At 43.1% G+C, this 25,102-nt stretch overlaps 1 protein-coding gene across 3 annotated transcripts; it reads right to left on the bottom strand.

Annotated features, from left to right (window-relative positions):
- Positions 1-471: 471 nt before the first annotated feature.
- Positions 472-23,680, bottom strand: LOC139366956 (transferrin receptor protein 1-like). 3 transcript variants are annotated; one of them, XM_071104753.1, is made up of 18 exons: positions 23,545-23,680; positions 20,782-20,838; positions 14,673-14,895; positions 14,280-14,457; positions 10,308-10,445; positions 10,123-10,210; positions 9,777-9,902; positions 9,619-9,714; positions 9,343-9,482; positions 9,105-9,274; positions 8,758-8,877; positions 6,738-6,823; positions 4,164-4,227; positions 3,950-4,097; positions 3,713-3,803; positions 2,952-3,179; positions 2,726-2,875; positions 472-2,581 (listed from the first exon to the last, which is right to left on the bottom strand). In XM_071104753.1, the coding sequence occupies exons 2-18, from the start codon at positions 20,824-20,826 to the stop codon at positions 2,369-2,371; spliced, it is 2,304 nt and encodes a 767-aa protein (XP_070960854.1). In that variant the 5' UTR covers positions 20,827-20,838; positions 23,545-23,680; the 3' UTR covers positions 472-2,368. The 3 variants fall into 3 exon arrangements, with proteins under 3 accessions (XP_070960854.1, XP_070960855.1, XP_070960856.1); XM_071104754.1 differs by having other exon boundaries at positions 14,673-14,927; positions 20,775-20,838; positions 23,545-23,636; XM_071104755.1 differs by having other exon boundaries at positions 14,673-14,927; positions 23,545-23,634.
- Between the last annotated feature and the right edge of the window lie 1,422 nt (positions 23,681-25,102).

A 25,102-nucleotide genomic window follows, 5' to 3' on the forward strand; every position in this document is an offset into this window, starting at 1 on the left:
AGATACGGTACGTTCCAGGCCGCCAACATTGCATTGAAACATTTGCGTTAAAAGATTGCATGATCTATTGGGCTATCGGTGATTTGGTAGTTAGCGTCCAACGACGATTTGGTATTTGATTAGGATCCCCATTAGCTGTTGCAAAAGCAGCAGCTCTTCTTCCTGGGGTTTACACAAAACATGAAACATAATACAGAACATCATTGGACAAGAACAGCTCAAGGACAGAACTACATACATTAAAAAAAAGGCTATGAAAAGACCCCTGGTGGCATGTGTGGTGGGATAAGGGTGTGTCAGAACTGTGTGTAAGTTGACTATGCAAACAATTTGCGATTTTAAACATTAATGTTTCTTATAAAAAGAAGAAGTGATGCAGTCAGTCTTTCCTCAACTCTTAGCCAAGAGAGACTGGCATGCATAGTATTTATATTAGCCCATCAATGAACAATAACCATACACACACACACACACAGTTTATGTATTGGTGCGTTAAACCAAAGGGTTTATTGAAGCACAGCAGAAAAACAGAACTCATCCTCAACGGTACAGAAACGGCTCAACACCCATACACGGTCCTCTACAGCATGGTAACACACCAAGTGAGTGGTAGAAAAGTCAGGTGAACATGTATGAGTTCAGACTAGCACTGACAAGTCTGTAACAGAAATGTCAGAACAGTTCCACTAGTTAGCTGATTGACGGAGTACGATCAATTAATCAAAAGAGAACAATCCCTATTTAGCGGACGGCTACAACAGGAGTTTCAGTGTCTGATAATATATGCATGGGAAAATATTTAGGAAGATAATCCTATTGACCTGAATGGGAACATTTGTTGTAGGGAGTGCATTTGTAAGGGAAAACACAGTAACATGCCATAGGACGTATCCATTACAACTAATTCAGAGAGGAACAATAGAAGAGTGTTAGGTCACACAGATCAGATATACTAACCCAACACAAAGAGAGAGAGAAAAATTATTACTGAGAAACACTGTTTCCTGATAAATGACTTCACCCTTCAGTGAAATATGAGTCACTGCCCCCGATACACACAGATATATAACTCTGGGAAACACTGTACCCAATAAATTACTTCGCCCTTCAGTGAAATATGGGAGTCACTGTCCCCGATAGATAACCACACACACTGGTAGGCAAAAACTACCACCAACACTTATCATTATGGAAGACACTGCTGCCGATAATAGTTCAAATCAGAAATATAAACTGCTCCAAAATAACACTGGTTAACAGAAAGAACTTTCGCTGCCTGAATAATATTATTTTTAGAAGCTCAGAGTGGCGAGATTTAGCATGTTTGTTTTGGTTAGCCCATGCTGCTTCAGAAATTACACCATATTACCTATATAGTTAACTTCTTCTGACCAGAGCCATTTAAGGCTATATATAAAATTGTAATTACAGACGTGGCCCAAATAGCTACCTCCCCGACATGTCTAAAACATGCTTAGAATTTGTAAATTCACCATGGCCCCCGAATTTAAGTGCATGCATTTCATCAAATCAAAATGTGACGAAGTCATGACATCCGCTGCCGTCGGTTACCATGTTTCTGTGGTGATACCCAGATGCTGGGGTTTCTGTTTCCATAGTAATGTGTGGGAGCAGTCAGTGATATATTTCTGTATACAGCGGAAGTCTGACCATCTGTAGCTGGACAGTCTTTCATCCGGGTCAAAACGATTGTGTCGGTCTCAATTCTCTTCCCCCATTAGATTCTGTTCTCACTTCAACTGCAAGGCAAACTGAAAGGCAATATTTAAACCACATGTCATGGGACCTTGGATGGTCAGTCCAATTAACTGATAACTTTATCAAAAACCAAATGAACAAACACATAGCCGTCAAGTCTGGAAGGCACAGCTCCTGATAACTTTATCAAAAACCAAATGAACAAACACATAGCCGTCAAGTCTGGAAGGCACAGCTCCTGATAACTTTTTTATCAAAAACAAAATGAATGACATTTAAACATGTATAGTGAGCACTGGCACTGAAAAATAAATCAACTCTTAACCTAAACTAACGACATGAAACTGCCATAAGTCTGAAGGCACTGCTTCCAAAAATGTTATAAAAATAAACAAGAACTTTATCATCATTAAAACAGAGAACATTTATAGTGGACTGATAGATATATAACGTATAAATAGGCTCCTCTGTGTCGAGGGGTTAGAGGTCGATCAATCTCAACATTCTTCAGGAAGTCCAGTAACTGAAACTGGAAGGAATGACAGTAGTTCCTGGTCTCTTATTACATCGTCACCCCCGACCAATCCGTCTTCATCTCATCCTGGATTTTACAGTGAACCAGGACGGACGGACGGACAGACGCACACTGTTACATCTGGTTGTCGCTGTCCCAGATGTCTCCAGAGAGAGCATTGGCACAGCCCTGTAGCGTCCAGGTGGCCAGGGCCAGCTGGGTCCGCAGCACCTCTCTGTCCTCACCCTCCAACAGGGCTGCCAGGGTGTGGGAACCACGGCCAAACAGTAGGTGGCGGAATGGAACCTCTTTGGGGGAGACATATGGAGAAAGGAGGTTGTGTTCCACCTAGGGGGAGAGAGAGGAGAATCCAAGTGTTAGTTTATGAATCAAGACAGAACCACTACTGATTGACTTGTGTTCACTATAAAACTGGAGCCTTATGGCATTGATCAGTTAGATTACAAGGGTGTGTGTGTGTGTGCGTCTCACTCTCATGATGCGGTCGTTGATGTTGTGGCAAGCCAGTGTGTCAGTGAGGTCGGTGTTGAGTAGGTCAGTGTTGAGGTCAGTAGCAGCTTTACTGTAGGATCCTAAGGCCATGATGAGCCAACGGGCTGACAGACTCTCAGCAGAACCATCCTGTAACAACACAATAACATTAGAACTATACCTAACAACAACAACAAACAAAAACAATCATGTCATATAAACAAACCCGGGTGACTTGTTTGAGGCGCTGGTTGATCTTGACCACAGATTGGCTGAGAACCGTCCTGTAGCGTTGCACATCTAGACGCAGCACGTGGTCGTGGACCAACCGTAACGCCAGCTGACCTGCGACCAATCCCGCCCCAGTGGCTAGGAAACTAAGACGATGGGCGGTGGCGTAACCAAGGTGATCCTTGTTGTCAAGAGAGGTGCCGTAGTACGGGTAGGCCTCAGACTGCAACACGCGCGCGCACACACACACACACGGGAGACAAAGACAGACAATTCTATTACAGACAGTTATCTAAATCAAACTATCTGTAAACAAAACATCGAAACCTGAGAGTGTGTGTGTGTTAGTGTTTGTTAAGGTGTGTGTGTGTTAGTGTTTGTTAAGGTGTGTGTTAGTGTTTGTTAAGGTGTGTGTGTGTGTGTTAGTGTTTGTTAAGGTCTGTGTGTGTTAGTGTTTGTTAAGGTGTGTGTGTGTGTTAGTGTTTGTTAAGGTGTGTGTGTATTAGTGTTTGTTAAAGTGTGTGTGTATTAGTGTTTGTTAAAGTGTGTGTGTGTTAGTTATTGTGTGTGTGTGTGTGTGTGTTAGTGTTTGTTAAGGTGTGTGTGTGTTAGTGTTTGTTAAGGTGTGTGTGTGTTAGTGTTTGTTAAGGTGTGTGTGTATTAGTGTTTGTTAAAGTGTGTGTGTGTTAGTTATTGTGTGTGTGTGTGTGTTAGTGTTTGTTAAGGTGTGTGTTAGTTATTGTGTGTGTGTCTCACCCCCTGAGAGGCGAAGCGGAAGGAGAGAGAGGGGATTCCAGAGGAAGCCAAGAAGGGATATGCAGAGTCTTCCATCTTCATGGGCTCAAACCTAATCTCTCACACAGACACACACACACACACACACACACACACACACACACACACACACACACACACACACACACACACACACACACACACCTTTATGGCTATTGTACACACATATCTTTGGAGTGATATGTGAGGTGTACTCACACTGCCTTCTCAAAGTTGACTCCAGACACCTTATCATACAGAGACTTCCCAGACTCTCCAAAACCAATGGGATTCTTCACCTCCTTCATGGTGCTTTCCAGAAGGCCGTAGAGTAGGGGACTGGCAGACACTTTGAATTCACCGTGGCCTGAAGATCACTATTAGATGAGAAGGATACTTTGTATGAAGTATTTTTGTGGTTGTGTGTACTCACCAGTGACCACTCCGTCCAGACTGATGTAGGTGAAAGCTCTTCTGTCCAGAGAGGAGAAGAAACCCTGGAGAGGAACACACACGACATTACATATCCCACCCTGCTAGTGTAGAGGCTGGTCCAATCAGCACCTTCCAGCAACATATTATTATCGCCTAATACCATTAGCTAGAACACTGACATATCCTGAATACTTTCCACCCAGTGTGTGTGTTGAACTATAAGGGGTGTGTGTGTTGAACTATAAGGGGTGTGTGTGTTGAACTGTAAGGGGTGTGTGTGTGTGTTGAACTATAAGGGGTGTGTGTGTGTGTTGAACTGTAAGGGGTGTGTGTGTGTGTTGAACTATAAGGGGTGTGTGTGTGTGTGTGTTGAACTGTAAGGGGTGTGTGTGTGTGTAGAACTATAAGGGGTGTGTGTGTGTGTGTGTTGAACTGTAAGGGGTGTGTGTGTGTGTTGAACTATAAGGGGTGTGTGTGTGTGTGTTGAACTGTAAGGGGTGTGTGTGTGTGTTGAACTGTAAGGGGTGTGTGTGTGTGTTGAACTGTAAGGGTTGTGTGTGTGTGTTGAACTGTAAGGGGTGTGTGTGTGTGTGTTGAACTATAAGGGGTGTGTGTGTGTGTGTTGAACTGTAAGGGGTGTGTGTGTGTGTGTTGAACTGTAAGGGGTGTGTGTGTGTGTTGAACTGTAAGGGGTGTGTGTGTGTGTTGAACTATAAGGGGTGTGTGTGTGTGTTGAACTATAAGGGGTGTGTGTGTGTGTTGAACTGTAAGGGTTGTGTGTGTGTGTGTGTTGAACTGTAAGGGTTGTGTGTGTGTGTGTGTTGAACTATAAGGGGTGTGTGTGTGTGTGTTGAACTGTAAGGGTTGTGTGTGTGTGTTGAACTGTAAGGGGTGTGTGTGTGTGTTGAACTGTAAGGGTTGTGTGTGTGTGTGTTGAACTGTAAGGGTTGTGTGTGTGTGTTGAACTGTAAGGGGTGTGTGTGTGTGTTGAACTGTAAGGGGTGTGTGTGTGTGTTGAACTGTAAGGGGTGTGTGTGTGTGTTGAACTGTAAGGGGTGTGTGTGTGTGTTGAACTGTAAGGGGTGTGTGTGTGTGTTGAACTGTAAGGGGTGTGTGTGTGTGTGTGTTGAACTGTAAGGGGTGTGTGTGTGTGTTGAACTGTAAGGGGTGTGTGTGTGTGTGTGTTGAACTGTAAGGGGTGTGTGTGTGTGTTGAACTGTAAGGGGTGTGTGTGTGTGTTGAACTGTAAGGGGTGTGTGTGTGTGTTGAACTGTAAGGGGTGTGTGTGTGTGTTGAACTGTAAGGGTTGTGTGTGTGTGTTGAACTGTAAGGGGTGTGTGTGTGTGTGTTGAACTATAAGGGGTGTGTGTGTGTGTGTTGAACTATAAGGGGTGTGTGTGTGTGTGTGTTGAACTGTAAGGGGTGTGTGTGTGTGTGTTGAACTATAAGGGGTGTGTGTGTGTGTTGAACTGTAAGGGGTGTGTGTGTCTGTTGAACTGTAAGGGGTGTGTGTGTGTGTTGAACTATAAGGGGTGTGTGTGTGTTGAACTATAAGGGGTGTGTGTGTGTGTTGAACTATAAGGGGTGTGTGTGTGTTGAACTGTAAGGGTTGTGTGTGTGTGTGTGTTGAACTATAAGGGGTGTGTGTGTGTGTGTTGAACTGTAAGGGTTGTGTGTGTGTGTTGAACTGTAAGGGTTGTGTGTGTGTGTGTTGAACTGTAAGGGGTGTGTGTGTGTGTGTTGAACTATAAGGGGTGTGTGTGTGTGTGTTGAACTATAAGGGGTGTGTGTGTGTGTTGAACTGTAAGGGGTGTGTGTGTGTGTTGAACTGTAAGGGGTGTGTGTGTGTGTGTTGAACTGTAAGGGGTGTGTGTGTGTGTGTTGAACTGTAAGGGGTGTGTGTGTGTGTTGAACTGTAAGGGTTGTGTGTGTGTGTTGAACTGTAAGGGGTGTGTGTGTGTGTTGAACTATAAGGGGTGTGTGTGTGTGTTGAACTATAAGGGGTGTGTGTGTGTGTGTTGAACTGTAAGGGGTGTGTGTGTGTGTTGAACTGTAAGGGGTGTGTGTGTGTTGAACTGTAAGGGTTGTGTGTGTGTGTGTGTTGAACTATAAGGGGTGTGTGTGTGTGTGTTGAACTGTAAGGGTTGTGTGTGTGTGTTGAACTGTAAGGGTTGTGTGTGTGTGTGTTGAACTGTAAGGGGTGTGTGTGTGTGTTGAACTGTAAGGGGTGTGTGTGTGTGTGTTGAACTATAAGGGGTGTGTGTGTGTGTTGAACTGTAAGGGGTGTGTGTGTGTGTGTTGAACTGTAAGGGGTGTGTGTGTGTGTGTTGAACTGTAAGGGGTGTGTGTGTGTGTGTTGAACTGTAAGGGGTGTGTGTGTGTGTTGAACTGTAAGGGGTGTGTGTGTGTGTTGAACTGTAAGGGGTGTGTGTGTGTGTTGAACTGTAAGGGGTGTGTGTGTGTGTTGAACTGTAAGGGGTGTGTGTGTGTTGAACTGTAAGGGGTGTGTGTGTGTTGAACTGTAAGGGGTGTGTGTGTGTGTTGAACTGTAAGGGGTGTGTGTGTAGTTCACCTCCAGCCACTCTGTAGATCCAACACCGCCGTATTCTCCTGCACTCCAACTGGCAAACACCAGACTCCTCCTGGGACGGAAACCATCTACACACACACACAGATGTCAGAATGTGTGTGTGTGTGTTAATGCATTGATCTGTGTGTTTATGCATTAATGTGTGTGTGTGTTTATGCATTAATGTGTGTGTGTGTTTATGCATTAATGTGTGTGTGTGTTTATGCATTAATGTGTGTGTGTGTTTATGCATTAATGTGTGTGTGTGTTTATGCATTGATGTGTGTGTGTGTGTTTATGCATTGATGTGTGTGTGTGTGTGTGTGTGTGTGTGTGTGTGTGTGTTAATGCATTGATCTGTGTGTTTATGCATTAATGTGTGTGTGTGTTTATGCATTAATGTGTGTGTGTGTGTATGTGTGTTTATGCATTGATGTGTGTGTGTGTGTGTGTTTAGGCATTGATGTGTGTGTGTGTGTTTATGCATTGATGTGTGTGTGTGTGTTTATGCATTGATGTGTGTGTGTGTGTGTGTGTGTTTATGCATTGATGTGTGTGTGTGTGTGTGTGTGTGTGTTTATGCATTGATGTGTGTGTGTGTGTTTATGCATTGATGTGTGTGTGTGTGTTTATGCATTGATGTGTGTGTGTGTGTGTGTGTGTGTGTGTGTGTGTGTGTGTGTGTGTGTGTGTGTGTGTGTATGCATTGATGTGTGTGTGTGTGTGTGTGTGTATGCATTGATGTGCGTGTGTGTGTGTGTGTGTGTGTGTGTGTGTGTATGCATTGATGTGCGTGTGTGTGTGTGTATGCATTGATGTGTGTGTGTGTGTGTGTGTGTGTGTGTATGCATTGATGTGTGTGTGTGTGTGTGTGTGTGTGTATGCATTAATGTGTGTGTGTGTGTATGTGTGTTTATGCATTGATGTGCGTGTGTGTGTGTGTATGCATTGATGTGTGTGTGTGTGTGTGTGTGTGTGTGTGTATGCATTGATGTGTGTGTGTGTGTGTGTGTGTGTTTATGCATTAATGTGTGTGTGTGTGTATGTGTGTTTATGCATTGATGTGTGTGTGTGTGTGTGTTTAGGCATTGATGTGTGTGTGTGTGTGTGTGTGTTTATGCATTGATGTGTGTGTGTGTGTTTATGCATTGATGTGTGTGTGTGTGTGTGTGTGTGTGTTTATGCATTGATGTGTGTGTGTGTGTTTATGCATTGATGTGTGTGTGTGTGTGTGTGTGTGTGTGTGTGTGTGTGTGTGTATGCATTGATGTGTGTGTGTGTGTGTGTGTATGCATTGATGTGCGTGTGTGTGTGTGTGTGTGTGTGTGTGTGTATGCATTGATGTGCGTGTGTGTGTGTGTATGCATTGATGTGTGTGTGTGTGTGTGTGTGTGTGTGTGTGTGTATGCATTGATGTGTGTGTGTGTGTGTGTATGCATTGATGTGCGTGTGTGTGTGTGTGTGTATGCATTGATGTGTGTGTGTGTGTGTATGCATTGATGTGTGTGTGTGTGTGTGTGTGTGTGTGTGTATTGCATTGATGTGTGTGTGTGTGTGTGTGTTTATGCATTGATGTGTGTGTGTGTTTATGCATTGATGTGTGTGTGTGTTTATGCTTGTGTTTATGTGTGTGTGTTAATGTATTGATGTGTGTGTGTTAATGTACTGATGTGTGTGTGTTAATGTATTGATGTATGTGTGTGTTTATGCATTGATGTGTGTGTGTGTGTGTTTATGCATTGATGTGTGTGTGTGTGTGTTTATGCATTGATGTGTGTGTGTGTGTGTTTATGCATTGATGTGTGTGTGTGTGTGTGTGTTTATGCATTGATGTGTGTGTGTGTGTGTTTATGCATTGATGTGTGTGTGTGTTTATGCATTGATGTGTGTGTGTGTGTGTTTATGTGTGTGTGTGTTAATGTATTGATGTGTGTGTGTTAATGTATTGATGTGTGTGTGTGTTAATGTATTGATGTGTGTGTGTGTTAATGTATTGATGTGTGTGTTAATGTATTGATGTTACCTGTGTGCACCATCTCAGACACAGCTCTAGCCAGCTCCAGTAGCAGTGTGGTCCCGACAGTGGCTTTAGCGTAGCCTGGACCCCACGCATCCCTCTGAGCCCCCAGTAACACGTACCGATCTACACACAAACAGTCAAATTAACACAAAACCCACTCACAAACACAAACACTGTGCATAGAGATTATACATTACTGTTCAAATGTACAGAGTTCAAAGATAATGTTTTGGAGTGTTCTGTGTGGCTTGGTTGGAAAAAGTTTGGTGTTAGCAATGCCAGGGTTCTAGGCTTGAATCCTGCTGGAGTCACACACTACAATGGATGCACTCACACAGACAGACACATACCTGGCTCAGTGAAGCCCTTGATGACTCCAAAGACGTTGTGGATCTCTGTGTCCTGCAGCACGTTGTTAACCTCCACAGTAACATCTTCACTACTAGCCCCTCCCAGGGTGTACTTCACATTGTCCAGTGAGCCTTTAAAACTGAGAGGGGACTCAAGCCCACCTATACGCCTGGGGATAGATCGACAGTTACGTGTGTGTGTGTGTGTGTGTGTGTGTGTGAGAGTTTGTGGTCTTACGTTAGTATCTTGGCAGCACTAACAGCAGTAATACTTTGGGCCAGTACAGTAGGCAGACCAGAAGACTGGGTGGGAGGGAACTGGGTGTGGTTGAAGGAGGGGAAGCCTGGCGTGAAGGGGTCCCCTGAACCTAGATGGACCTACAGGAGAACATCACAGAACGCCAGACAGAACGCCAGACAGAACGTGAACATAGAACGTTAAATGGTTGTAGTTGAAGAAGCATCTCTGAATCAGGCTCGGTAAGATTCACCTTGTAGTGGTGTGAGTACTCACATGTCCGTACAGTTCAGTAGTTGGTTGGAACTTGTAGTCTTTAGGGTCGAGGTAAATCAACACAGCAGATACTCCCAATGCTGCTACATTAGCCACCTGAAACACAGACACGCATAAGTACACTGAAAACCACCTTCTCACACGCAGACACACCTTACCTGCTGTGCCAGGCTGATCTGTCCTGTAGCTCTCAGTAGAATCACAGTGCCATTCAGCTCAACCTTCAGAGTCTGTAGCAGCATCAAGTCCTCTTGACTCCCATAGTTACCATACACCGCCTTGCCCTGCAGACACACAAAACAGATCCCCCTTGTGAGATTCAGGCAACAACTGTGATTGCAAACATCCAATGTGGCAGAAAATATGTTACAAACATGTCACTTTCCAAGCCTTTAACCTTAACAGATTATTTTGGCTCAGATTTCACACTATGAAATATTGGCCCAAAATATCAAAAGAGATGATCAGTCAATATAATTCAATGTGGACATCTGATTGGCTGACCTGAGCTTTTCCTGTGGCACTATAGGCCAGATAGCCCTTAGGCTGGCCCACCTCCTCTTGGCCAATCATAACACGGTTTGGCTTCTGACTGTGGGTAAAGGGATTGGGGAGGAGAATGTTACAAGCAAAGTGGAATTATGAGACAGAGGGTGTGTGTGTATGAGACAGTGTGTGTGTGTGTGTACCTGTTGGCTGTCTGTAGTTGGACATAGTGTATGTCAGTCCAGGGCTCCATCTCCAGACTCTTAAAGCTGTCAAACACATGATATTCCAGAATGCCATCTGCACTGCTCCCTGCCACGTGATCTGGCTGTTCAACATCACTGCAGAGAGAGAGGGTGGACTGTATTTCACACTACTTTTGGATTATAATTGGATTTTAAAGCTTGCATGAATGTCATGCTTAATATAATGTGTGTCATTATCACAAATCGACTGAATTATACTTAAAAAACACATAGGCTGTAACAAAAGCTAGCCAATGTCAATGAGTATTAGCATTCTAGCTAACAAATGCTGCATTCAAAATAGTTATTTTGCAAAGCTCACAACCAAATATCTTAGCAAAAGTTCAAGCAATAATCAAAACATAAGTGTAAGCGCATTAGAACCCCGAAAATATATTTTGTTTAGAAGTAATAAAAACGTAAATTTAGGCTATGTTGAATGGACGCAGATGGCGATGGCTTCCTTACTGTGGCAAAAAGTCACAGGCATTTGTGTATGATGTCAGTATTACGTGTACTGAAAAGGGGCCTATAGCCTACAGCATCACTAGGCCTGGGCGATATGGCCCAAATATCATATCACGGTATTTTTCTGTTTTTTTTTTTACAGTTTGACGGTAATTTATGTTTTTAAATAATAAAAGTTCAAAATGTGCTTTATAGTGAGTAGTGTGTCACGCTAGGGTGGCAACATACATTCTAAGTGATTTCAATGGGTCTGTCTCCATTCTGATTGGTTTATACTGTTCAATTCAACTTCAACCAGCCTTTCCTGCACTAATTTGAGATACTGCCACGTAGGGTTGCACTGTATGGGCAAAAAAATATATAATTGAGGCTCCCCCCCCCCCCCCCCCAAATGTTGCAATTGCAATTTGACTTGCAAATTAGATCAAACACTTGGGTGAACTGTTGGAATCATGAAAATGTTATGATTATTCTAATTCTATAGTTAGAATAGTGGGAATTTTGAATAGTGTTGTTTGACATGAAAACAAATGAAAATGCCAGGGAGGAGTTTTTGTGACAGGGTAAACAAAGTGTTGATCAGTGTTTCCTAAGGGAACCTATAATCTTTTTCTCTTAGCTACTTCATGTAGCTAACATATTCATGCTTTGCCCATTCCTCTTTGATTTAGAAGTTACTCTTGCACAAACAAAATGCTAATTTAGGCCTATTACTGGTATCAGGCTGTATAGCTAGCTACGTTTTTCTCTGACTATACATTTATTAGCAAGCTAGCCAGCTAACTAACGTTAGCATTAGCGGCTAACGTGATTTCGCCACAACTTGCAAAGAAAAGACAAACTATTTGCAGATGTAAGAAACACAAACTAATAGTGTATTTATAGAACCCTTGTGAATTTATATTAAAAAGAAGCAAAGTGGGAACAGCATAGTTGTCATCAACTTTCTGCGTTGACCTTGCAGACTGAACGCAACTGTCTTGTGGTCGAGCAACAACAAATGCGCCCCTTGAGTGACAGGGGGCGGGACTAGGTCTGTGTGGAAAGCGGCACAGAGACCGCACGAGAGAGAGGACTCAAGTAGCGGAGTAAACTATAAAAATGGATGTTACACGCGGCGTCTCACATCTAACAAATTAAATATTCACATACCGTTAGAAGGAAAACTAAAAAAACAAAAACTGGTCTGTGCAACAATACCGGTATATAGTAAAATACGGTATACCGCCCAGCCCTAACCATCACAACAAATCCATTAGTTATTTAGTGGTGATAGGCATGTAAACCTGGGAATGGCTTAGAAATCAAAACACAAGATGCAACTCTATATTAATGATTTGGAAAAGTCGCAAAAAAGGCATGAGCTCTGATCCTTCCCACAGAGAGCGAGAGAGAAGTGCATTGCTGCTCTGCTTGTGTGGCAAGCAAGTTAGAGAATATGTATTCAATGGAAGATGGAATAAAAATGACAGAATTAAAAGTGAAATGAGAAAGAAAGGCTACAATGACCAAAACCCAGCAGGTAGGCTGCTATTTACGCTAGAATCTGAATGGAGTGATGTTACTGCTCTTCTCACCAGCCTACACATTATGGCTAGACTCAATTAGCTATCTTCTCTCGGATTGATACAGTCAAGACAGGTACTATGTAATCAGACGGGATGATAAATAACTAGCAAGAAGTTAGTCTAGCGTGACACCGTTAGAGGTCCTGGATGGCAGGCAGCTTAACCCCAGTGATGTACTGGGCCGTACGCACTACCCTCTGTAGTGTCTTGCAGTCGGAGGCAGAGCAATTGCCGTACCAGGCAGTGATGCAACCAGTCAGGATGCTCTCGATGTTGCAGCTGTAGAACCCTTTGAGGATCTCAGGACCCATGCCAGATCTTTTTAGTTTCCTGAGAGGGAATAGGCTTTGTCGTGCCCTCTTCACGACTCTCTTGGTGTGTTTGGACCATTCTAGTTTGTTGGTGATGTGGACACCAAGGAACTTGAAGCTCTCAACCTGCTCTACTGCAGCCCTGTCGATGAGAATGGGGGCATACTCGGTCTACCTTTTTCTGTAGTCCACAATCATCTCCTTAGTCTTGGTTACGTTGAGGGATAGGTTGTTATTCTGGCACCACCCGGCCAGGTCTCTGACATCCTCCCTATAGGCTGTCTCATTGCTGTCGGTGATCAGACCTACCACTGTTGTGTCGTCTGCAAACTTAATGATGGTGTTGGAGTCGTGCATGGCCATGCAGTAGTGGGTGAACAGGGAGTACAGGAGGGGACTGAGCGCACACCCCTGGGGGCTCCAGTGTTGAGGATTAGCCTGGCAGATGTGTTGCTACCTACCCTCACCACCTGGGGGTGGCCCGTCAGGAAGTCCAGGATTCAGTTGCAGAGGGAGGTGTTTAGTCCCAGGATCCTTAGCTTAGTGATGAGCTTTGAGGGTACTACGGTGTTGAACGCTGAGCTGTAGTCAATGAACAGCATTCTCACATAGGTGTTCCTTTTGTCCAGGTGGGAAAGGGCAGTGTGGAGTGCAATAGAGATTGCATCATCTGTGGATCTGTTTGGGCAGTATGCAAATTGGAGTGGGTCTAGGGTTTCTGGGATAATGGTGTTGATGTGAGCCATTACCAACCTTTCAAAGCACTTCATGGCTACAGATGTGATGGCTACGGGTCTGTAGTCATTTAGGCAGGTTACCTTTGTGTTCTTGGGCACAGGGACTATGGTGGTCTGCTTGAAACATGTTGGTGTTACAGACTCAATCAGGGACATGTTGAAAATGTCAGTGAAGACACCTGCCAGTTGGTCAGCACATGCCCGGAGCACACGTCCTGGTAATCCATCCGGCCCTGCAGCCTTGTGTATGTTGACCTGTTTAAAGGTCTTACGTCGGCTACGGAGAGCATGATCACACATTGTCCGGAACAGCTGATGCTCTCATGCATGCCCCAGTGTTGCTTGCCTCGAAGCGAGCATAGAAGTGATTTAGCTCCTCTGGTAGGCTCGTGTCACTGGGCAGCTCTCAGCTGTGCTTCCCTTTGTAGTCTGTAATAGTTTGCAAGCCCTGCCACATAAGACAAGCGTCGGAGCTGGTGTAGTATGATTCAATCTTAGCCCTGTATTGACACTTTGCCTGTTTGATGGTTTGTTGGAGGGCATAGCAGGATTTCTTAGAAGCTTTCGGGTTAGAGTCCCACACCTTGAAAGCGTCAGCTCTACCCTTTAGCTCAGTGCGAATGTTGCCTGTAATCCATGGCATCTGGTTGGGGTATGTACATACAGTCACTGTGGGGATGACGTCCTCAATGCACTTATTGATAAAGCCAGTGACTGCTGCATTCATTTGGGAGTTTTGGATAGGATTACCGTGACCAACGGTCACAGTGAATTTGAATGCGGTCATCACTGCTGAATGCCGGTGTGGCGGTAATACGGTCAAAAACCCTGTGTGTGTGTGTGTACCTTAGTCTGCTGTTGAAGGCGTCAGGAGTCAGTCTTTGTGCCAGCAAGCTGGTGATGTCATTCCAGGATAGAGAGGATTCTACTACAGCCTCCTCAGCTACGCCCACTTCCTGCTCAGAATCACAAGTGATTGGCTCCTTGCGGGGAGAGTGGTGGCTCACATAGCCAATCAGATAACCTAAAACAAAGAAAGTGAAGAGAGTAAGACAAGAGAGAGTGGATGAATTCGTTTCGCATTGCCTGGTGCCCCAGGTGGCTGGAGATTTCACTTTAGGACCAATGGAAGGGTCTAAAATGTGTAAACTGCACCAGGCGATGCAAGATGAACTTGCCCAGGGAGAGAGGGTGAGTGTGACAAAGAAATTAAAAAAGAGCATGAGGAAGAGTATGTACCGATGATGAAGATGAAGAGGGTTCCAAGAGCCAGATAACACACTTTGCGGTTGTTTTGCTGTGGGCGGGGCCTGTATGAGGGCGAGCCTCCTGGTTGGCCCACCTGCTCAGAGGGGGTGTGGTCATCTACTTCATCATCAGACAGTCTCACCTCCACGTGGCTCCCTTCGTCTCCCTCTTCGTCCGACTGCAGAGTGAAGTGGCTGTACCGCTCACTGTTAAACTACACACACACACACCATACACACACACACACTGAACAAAAATATAAACAAAACTTGTAAGAATTTCATAAGGAAATTGTTGACTGATTTCCTTATGAAGGAACAGATACCTTAAAAAAGAAAAGAAAAGAGGGGCGTGGATCAGAAAACCAGTCAGTATCTGGTGTGACCACCTTTTGCCTCATGCAGCACGACATCTCCTTCGCATAGAGTTGATCAGGCTTCCAGTTCTCTGCTGCTAATGACTGGAACGAATTGCAAAAATCACTGAAGCTGGAGACTTATATCTCCCTCTCTAACTTTAAGCATCAGCTGTCAGAGCAGCTTACCGATCACTGTACACAGCCAATCTGTAAATAGCACACCCTACTACCTCATCCCCATATTGTTATTTATTTTTTTGCACCCAAGTATCTCAACTTGCACATCATCATCTACACATCCATCACTCCAGTGTTAATGCTAAATTGTAATTATTACCTATTACTATTTATTGCCTTTACCTCCCTACTCTTCTACATTTGCACACACTGTACATTGATTTTTCTATTGTGTTATTGACTTTGTGTTTGTTTATGTAACTCTGTTGTTGTTTTTGTCACACTGCTTTGCTTTATCTTGGCCAGGTCGCAGTTGTAAATGATAACTTGTTCTCAACTGGCCTACCTGGTTAAATGAAGGTGTTCTCAACTGGCCTACCTGGTTAAATGAAGGTGTTCTCAACTGGCCTACCTGGTTAAATGAAGGTGTTCTCAACTGGCCTACCTGGTTAAATAAAGGTGTTCTCAACTGGCCTACCTGGTTAAATGAAGGTGTTCTCAACTGGCCTACCTGGTTAAATGAAGGTGTTCTCAACTGGCCTACCTGGTTAAATGAAGGTGTTCTCAACTGGCCTACCTGGTTAAATGAAGGTGTTCTCAACTGGCCTACCTGGTTAAATGAAGGTGTTCTCAACTGGCCTACCTGGTTAAATGAAGGTGTTCTCAACTGGCCTACCTGGTTAAATGAAGGTGTTCTCAACTGGCCTACCTGGTTAAATGAAGGTGTTCTCAACTGGCCTACCTGGTTAAATGAAGGTGTTCTCAACTGGCCTACCTGGTTAAATGAAGGTGTTCTCAACTGGCCTACCTGGTTAAATGAAGGTGTTCTCAACTGGCCTACCTGGTTAAATAAAGGTGTTCTCAACTGGCCTACCTGGTTCAATGAAGGTTAAATAAAATTCAAATAAAAAGGCTGTTGATTGTGGCCTCTGGAATGTTTTCCCACTCCTCTTCAATGGTTGTGCGAAGTTGCTGGATATTGGCGGGAACTGGAAAACGCTGTTGTACGCGTCGATCCAGAGCATCCCAAACATGGCTCATTGGGTGACATGTTTGGTGAGTATGCAGGCTATGGAAAAACTGGGACATTTTCAATTTCCAAGAATTGTATACTTATCCTTGCGACATGGGGCTGTGAATTATGCTGAAACATGAGTTGATGGCAGCGGATGAACGGCAAGACAATGGGCTAAGGATCTTGTCATGGTATCTCTGTGCATTGAAATTGCCATAGAGAAAATTCAATTGTGTTGGTTGTCTGCCCATACCCCCACCATGGAGCACTCGGTTAATTAACAAAGTTGACATCAGCAAACTGCTCGCCCACATGACGCCATGCACATGGTCTGTGGTTGTGAGGCCGGTTGGACGTACTGCCAAATTTTAAAAAAACAATGTTGCAGGCGGCTTATGGTAGAGAAATTAACATCCATTCAGCTCGTGGACATTCCTGCAGTCAGCATGCCAATTGCACGCTCTCTCAAAACTTTAAACATCTGTGGCATTGTGTTGTGTGACAAAACTGCACATTTTAGAGTGGCCCGCTATTGTCCCCAGCACAAGGTGCACCTGTGTAATGATCATACTGTTTAATCAGCTTCTTGATATGCCACACCTGTCAAGTGGAAGGATTATCTTGGCAAAAGAGAAATGCTCACTAATAGGGATGTAAACAAATTTATGCACAACATTTGAGAGAAATAAGCTTTTTGTGTGTATGGAAAATTTCCGGGATATTTTATTGGAGGGGCTAGCTGCAGCAGGCCCAGCTTAGATAATCGACATACTTACAATTATTCCGCCGCCTACTCCTCCTACAGCATTTATGCTAGAAACGCCGTTCCAACTTCAGAACGTGCAGAATGGTCTGGATCGAGTTGCTTGTAAACAACGTTTTGATATCTGTTATACTTTTTATGTTATTAAATTGTTTTCGTTTTTTGGCCCAAAACCGCCAGCATGGGATTTCTCAAGATTTAAATCCTCGTCATTGTGACATCATCACTTCCAACTGTCATTTTCTCATGCAACTTTTGACACAAATCCGCTAATAATTCCACTTTGCAACCACAGAAAAGTAGCAGCTTACCAGCTTCGTCTACTGGCAAAATCTGGCATTTGGACAAAAAATGATATTCGCATCAAAAGTTACAGCAGTTTAAGTAATCTCATCAACATCATTTTCTGTAACATTTTGGCAAACAACGTCCGTTTTCACCACTATCGCAGCAAGTTAGACAAAAAGTCTGTATGGGATATTCGCATACTTCTCTGCTATTCATAGCTGTGCGGGGAATCAACAATCAACATTTGTCGTACAGATGCTGTTTTTGTAACTGCATTTCCACGTGTTTTTGAAACTTTCCCAAACAGCTGCTGTTTTTACCACTAACACTATTACATACCACAACTGTACAACTTCAGACCATATCTAGTGACCACAACCACACAATTACATACCACAACCACACAACTTCTGACAACACATTTTAACTACTTACCATATCCATACAACCTTTTACCACCTCACAACTACTGAACCACATAACTACTGAACCACATAACTACTGAACCACATAACTACTGAACCACATAACTACTGAACCACATAACTACTGAACCACATAACTACTGAACCACATAACTACTGAACCACATAACTACTGACCACTACTACTGAACCACATAACTACTGAACCACATAACTACTGAACCACATAACTACTGAACCACATAACTACTGAACCACATAACTACTAACCCACATAACTACTGACCACTACTACTGAACCACATAACTACTGACCACTACTACTGAACCACATAACTACTGACCACTGCTACTGAACCACATAACTACTAACCCACATAACTACTGACCACTACTACTGAACCACATAACTACTGACCACTACTACTGAACCACATAACTACTAGAGGTTGACTGATTAGATACCGATTATTGGAGGACCAAAAAAAGCCAGTCCTGATTAACCGGATGATTTTGTTTTGTTTGTATTAATAATGACAATTACAACAATACTGAATGAACACTTATTTTAACTTAATATAATACATCATTAAAATCAATTTAGCTTCAAATAAATAATGAAACATGTTCAATTTGGTTTAAATAATGCAAAAACAAAGTGTTGGAGAAGAAAGTAAAAGTGCAATATGTGCCATGTAAAAAAGCTAACGTTTCAGTTCCTTGCTCAGAACATGAGAACATATGAAAGCTGGTGGTTCCTTTTAACATGAGTCTTCAATATTCCCAGGTAAGAAGTTTTAGGTTGTAGTTATTATAGGAATTATAGGACTATTTCTCTCTATACCATTTGTATTTCATATACCTTTGACTATTTTGATGTTCTTATAGGCACTTTAGTATTGCCAGTGTAACAGTATAGTTTCCGTCCCTCTCCTCGCCCCTACCTGGGCTCGAACCAGGAACATATCAACAACAGCCACCCTCAAAGCATCGTTACCCATCGCTCCACAACAGCTGCGGCCCTTGCAGAGCAAGGAGAACAACTACTTCAAGGTCTCAGAGCGAGTGATGTCACCGATTGAAACGCTATTAGCGCGCACCCCGCTAACTAGCTAGACATTTCACAACGGTTACACCAGCCTAATCTCAGGAGTTGATAGGCTTGAAGTCATAAACAGCTCAATGCTTGAAGCACAGTGAAGAGCTGCTGACAAACGCAGGGAAGTGCTGTTTGAATGAATGCTTACGAGCCTGATGCTGCCTACTATTGCCCAGTCAGACTGCTCTATCAAATATCAAATCATAGACTTAATTATAACATAATAACACACAGAAATATGAGCCTTAGGTCATTAATATGGTCAAATCCGGAAACTATAATTTAGAAAACAAAACGTTTATTCTTTCAGTGAAATACAGAATTGTTCCGTATTTTATCTAACGGGTGGCATCCATAAGTCTAAATATTCCTGTTACATTGCACAACCTTCAATGTTATGTCATAATTACGTAAAATTCTGGCAAATTAGTTCGCAACGAGCCAGGCTGCCCAAACTGTTGCATATACCCTGACTCTGCGTGCAATGAACACAAGAGAAGTGACACAATTTCCCTAGTTTAATATTGCCTGCTAACCTGGATTTCTTTGAACTAAAATATATACTTCTGTGTATTGATTTTAAGAATGGCATTGATGTTTATGTTTAGGTACATTCGTGCAAGTAATTTTTTCGCAAATGTGCTTTTGTTAAATCATCCCCCGTTTGACAAAGTTGGCTATCTTCGTTAGGAAGAAATAGTCTTCACACAGTTCGCAAACTGCTGCATATACCCTGACTCTGTTGCACAGAACGCAAGAGAAGTGACACAATTTCCCTAGTTAAAATAAATTCATGTTAGCAGGCAATATTAACTAAATATGCAGGTTTAAAAATATATACTTGTGTATTGATTTTAAGGAAGGTGTTGATGTTTAGGTACAAGGTGTTTTTTTAACGAATGCGCTTGTTAAATAACCTGTTTGGCGAAATAGGCTATGATTCAATGACAAATTAACAGGCAATGCAGGACAAGCTAGATAAACTAGTAATATCATCAACCGTGTAGTTAACTAGTGATTATGTTAAGCTTGATTGTTTTTTACAAGATATGTTTAATGCTAGCTAGCTCCTTGCTGCACTCGCATAACAGGTAGTCAGCCTGCCACGCAGTCTCCTCGTGGAGTGCAATGTAATCGGCCATGATCAGTGATTTATTTAACTAGGCAAGTCAGTTAAGAACAAATTCTTATTTTCAATGACAGCCTAGGAACAGTGAGTTAACTGCCTGTTCAGGGGCAGAACAACAGATTTGTACCTTGTCAGCTCAGGGATTTGAACTTGCAACCTTCTGGTTACTAGTCCAACGCTCTAACCACTAGGCTACCCTGCCGATTCCCGATTGTTATGAAAACTTGAAATAGGCCCCAATTAAATTGGCCATTCCGATTAATCGGTCGACCTCTAATAACTACTGATCACTACTACCGACCACAACTACTGAACCAAATAACTACTGACCACTACTACTGAACCAAATAACTACTGACCACTACTACTGAACCACATAACTACTGACCACTACTACTGAACTACATAACTACTGACCGCTACTACTGAACCACATAACTACTGACCGCTACTACTGAACCACATAACTACTGAACCACATAACTACTGAACCACATAACTACTGAACCACATAACTACTGAACCACATAACTACTGAACCACATAACTACTGAACCACATAACTACTGACCACAACTACTGAACCACATAACTACTGACTTTCGATGGGAATTAAAAATAAAAATTTTACACGTCTTTCCCTACCACAAACGTTTAAAGAGTTTTAGCTAGCCCGACCAACTTTACTTGTAAAGTTACCATCTAGTTTCAGCTCATGAAACATGGGACCAACACTTTGCATTTATTTTTTTGTTCAGTATATAGCTGAATGTGTTCGTATAGCAGGGTGTGCATTTGTGTTCTACAGACTCATAGTACATGTAGGAAAAAAGAAAGACCCCTCACCATTTTTGAAAGTGCCAACCTTGCTTGATTGATAGTTGCTGCCATGATATGATGAAGCTAGAGAGAGAAAGAGAGAGGAATAGAGAAAGAGGGAGGGAGAGAGAGGAGAAAAAGAAAGAGGGAGAGAGAAAGAAAGAAAGAAAGAGGGAGAGCGAAAGAAAGAGGGTAAGAAAGGGCATAGAGAGCGAGAACAGGTTAGTCTAAAGTCATTTTTGAGGTTATACACATTCTGTTTCTCCCTGAAATGTACACATCTTCACTCCCCCTCATGGACTTCATTGGATTGGCTTCCATCATGTTTCTTATACCAATTCAATGTTTTTAACACAAAACAGAGCAGCCATTCACTGTACTAGAGATACACCATCAGGCCCAGGAATATTTACTCTGTAAATACACAGGGTTTAAGTGACACACACCCCTGTGTGGGGTTCAAGCCCAGGTTACTTCAGGCAGGAAGTTACAATCAAAGCCACAAACCGACACAGAAATACTTCTGCTACCAACCGACACCACAAATCACTCAACACAAGAGATTATCACACACACAAAGACACACATACATTCCCTCCCTCCTATGATATCCCATCTACTCTTGCCAAGACTGAACACTAGTCTGGACCTTGGCGTTCTCTCACACTGAAGCCAAAACACACACACTCTGCTATTACAACACACAGTGAGAAACTCAGAAGATGAATCCCAAATCACCCCCTTCCCCTCACACACCCCCACAACATGCACAAGTGTCCCAAAGCTGAGGAAGTGAAAATGATCTACAGTGTAGGGGCTTAGCCCCTTTGTCTGATTTCGAGGCTTAACACTTAACAGATGAAATACCTCCCAAATGAAATGTTTAACTGAACCAGAGGTGTATATATATTGCATAATAACAGGGGAAATTTGTTCATTTGAATGTCATGCTTGTTAATGACTGGGAGTTTATATAAGGAGTGTGCTACTCTATTTTTATAGTTTACTCATCAGCACCTCCACATAAAATAACTTCTGGGTGTGCGCCATCTCATGTTTTTTACTCTATTATTGAAAAATGGAACATGAATTGCATCATTCAAGTCACAAGTATGTCCCAGAGTTGGTTTTATTGTTCCCCTGGCCACTCTCTGGAAGTCACCCTAGGAGTTTAGTCAGCAACACGTGACCTCCGAGTGAGTTGGTAAAGGCGAGGGGGTGGTCTGGGATTCACAGAGTGTCACAGCATCAAAGTAGAGTAAAAAAAGATCTGGGGCAAGGTTACGAAACTCATAACCTGAACATCTTGTATCTCTAAATCAACTCTGAGCCGTAGCCAAACTCAGTGAAGAGAGAAACCCCCCCCCCTCCTCCACACACTGTGAGAATCACAAGTGGGGAATACTGGAATACGCAGATGCTTTTAAAGAGGCTCTAAAGAAGAACACCAATACCAAACACACACCATCATGTCCAGCTTAGACAAGCTAGCTAGCTAATAACGATAGTGAGCTGTCACTCATGGCTGCATTATTTATGATATTTCATATTGGTACTAGCAAGCTAACATCCCCTGAGATGATTTATATTATGCAACGATGTGCAACTGCAGCCCGCAATTTGGGGCATCCCCCCTCATTCACTACATATTAATGCTTGTGTTACACTTGAATGTGGGTCAATCAGGAAATAAAAGTATTATCTGAGTTTTCACCCCCGCTAGCTAGCGGGAGTGACACCGGTAGGCAGTGTCCTTCGCTCCCGAACACCTTCCCTCGCCATTGTTATGAGAACTGCGGGACAACAGTGTCTGACAGGTGGGAGACCGTACGGCTAGCTAGCTACCGTTGTTGCCCCCGCCCCTTCTTCTGTGGGGTTTATCAGCAACTGGCATCCAATCTTTTCGTGCATTATAAACTGGGGGGTTGGAGCCGTGAAAGCCGTGGTATATCAGACCATATACCACAGGTATGACAAAACATTTATTTTTACAGCTCTAATTACATTTGGTAACCAGTTTATAGTAGCAATAAGGCACCTCGGGGGGTTGTAATATAAAGGCCAATATACCACGTCTAGGGGCTGTGTCCAGGCACTCAGTGTTGCGTCTTGCCAATAACAGCCCTTAGCAGTGCTATTATTGGCCATATACCACACCTCCTTGGGGCTTAATTAACGCTGCCTACTGTAATGGAGCGCCTGCCTCCTGCCTGTACCAAATAAAAAATTGACCAATATAAGGCTAAAGAGAGGTTCCTGCAGATGCAGGCCACAATTGCACCCTTCTCATATTATGCTGCTGGTCGCCAATGACTTAACAGACGAGGAAGCCAAAACTATTTCAAAGATGTGCCAGATGCCCTTAGGAAGACTAATACACCAATTTACAGTTTAACATTGCAATACTGTTTTAGGAACTAGCTAACTAACGTTACAAGAAGCAGTTTGACGTCAAGCTATGAAGTCGTCTCGACTGTCAGGCCCTGTTCACATGCTTTTATGGCCAGCCGGCTAATAATAATGACCATAATGGGTAGCTAGCAATATTTTTATTTTCGAATATCATTGACAACTCGAAAGGGACTTATAGCCATTCAATGATAGATGTAACTTAGTTATCTACCGTTAGCTAGTAGCCGATTAATCTCAACTTGATTTTTTTATTTAATTAAATCGTTGAGTTTTAATTCGGCTACTGTAGCTAGCTAACGTTACAGACATTTGTCGCTAGCGCAGCAATCTTTGCTACAGTTTATCAGTAAAACATTGCAATAAAGCCTCTAGTGTTACCTTTGGTTAGCTAGCTTTCTACTATAGCTAGTCAGTCACCTTTCTCCGCTGACTGTCAGTTCTCCGTTACACTCACGCGCTGCTCCTGCTCTGCGTGCTTGGGGGTACTTCCGGGATCACGTACATTACCACTCCCAATTCCTCTTTCCCAAAACACACACACACACACCTGACAATGTGCTGTAGTATCTTTAGCTATTACAGTGACAATAGTGACTGCTGTGGAGGACACAAGAAAACAAAAATAAGCATACTATTGATAGGTCTATTCAAAATGTGCGTGCATGTGGGTGTGTTTGGTATCCCTTCCTTGCTTTTGATTTATTTAACCTTTATTTAGCTAGGCAAGTCCGTTTAAGAACAAATTCCTATTTACAATGATGGCCTACCCAGCCAAACCCTCCCCTAACCCGGACGATGCTGGGCCAATTGTGCACCACCCTATGGGACTCCCGACCACGGGCAGTTGTGATACAGCCCAGGATCAAACCAGGGTCCCCAGTGACACCTCTAGAACTTAGATATAGTGCCTTAGACCGCTGCACCACTCGGGAGCAATGTGGATGACAATGATGGAATTTCCAGTTTTAGATGTTGTCACATACAGGAGCAGTCAAAGGTTTGGACACACCTACTCATTTAAGGGTTTTTCTTTATTTTTACTATTTTCTACATTGCAGAATAATAGTGAAGATATCAAAACTATGAAATAACACACATGGAATCATGTAGTAAAGAAAGAAGTGTTAAACAAATCAAAATATATTTAATATTTGAGATTCTTCAAAGTTGCCACCCTTTGCCTTGATGACAGTTTTGCACACTTTTGGCATTCTCTCAACCAGCTTCACCTGAAATGCTTTTCCAACAGTCTTGATGGAGTTCTCACATATGCTGAGCACTTACTGGCAGTTTTTCCTTCACTCTGCGGGCCGACTCATCCCAAACCATCTCAATTGGTTTGAGATCAGGTGATTGTGGAGGCCAGGTCATTTGATGCAGCGCTCCATCACTCTCCTTCTTGGTCAAATAGCCCTCACACAGCCTGGAGGTGTGTTGGATCATTGTCCTGTTGAAAAACAAATGATAGTCCCGCTAATCGCAAACCAGATGGGATGGCGTATCACTGCAGATTACTGTGGTAGCCATGCTGGTTAAGTGTGCCTTGAATTCTAAATAAATCACAGACAGTGTCACCAGCAAAGCACCATCACACCTCCTCCTCCATACTTCATGGTGGAAGCCACATGTGGAGATCATCCATTCACCTACTCTGCGTCTCACAAAGACTCAGCCGTTGGAACAAAAATCTCACATTTAGACTCATCAGACCAAAGGACAGATTTCCACCAGTCTGATGTTAATTATTCGTGTTTCTTGGCCCAAGCAAGTATTTTCTTATTATTGGTGTCCTTTAGTAGTGTTTTCTTTGCAGCAATTCGGCCATGAAGACCTGATTCACGCAGTCTCCTCTGAACAGTTGACAGACGGCCTACAGGGAGGAGGTGAGGGCCCTCGGAGTGTGGTGTCAGGAAAACAACCTCACACTCAACGTCAA

The sequence above is a fragment of the Oncorhynchus clarkii genome, chromosome 15, assembly GCF_045791955.1.
Source record: "Oncorhynchus clarkii lewisi isolate Uvic-CL-2024 chromosome 15, UVic_Ocla_1.0, whole genome shotgun sequence".
Lineage (NCBI taxonomy): Eukaryota > Metazoa > Chordata > Actinopteri > Salmoniformes > Salmonidae > Oncorhynchus > Oncorhynchus clarkii.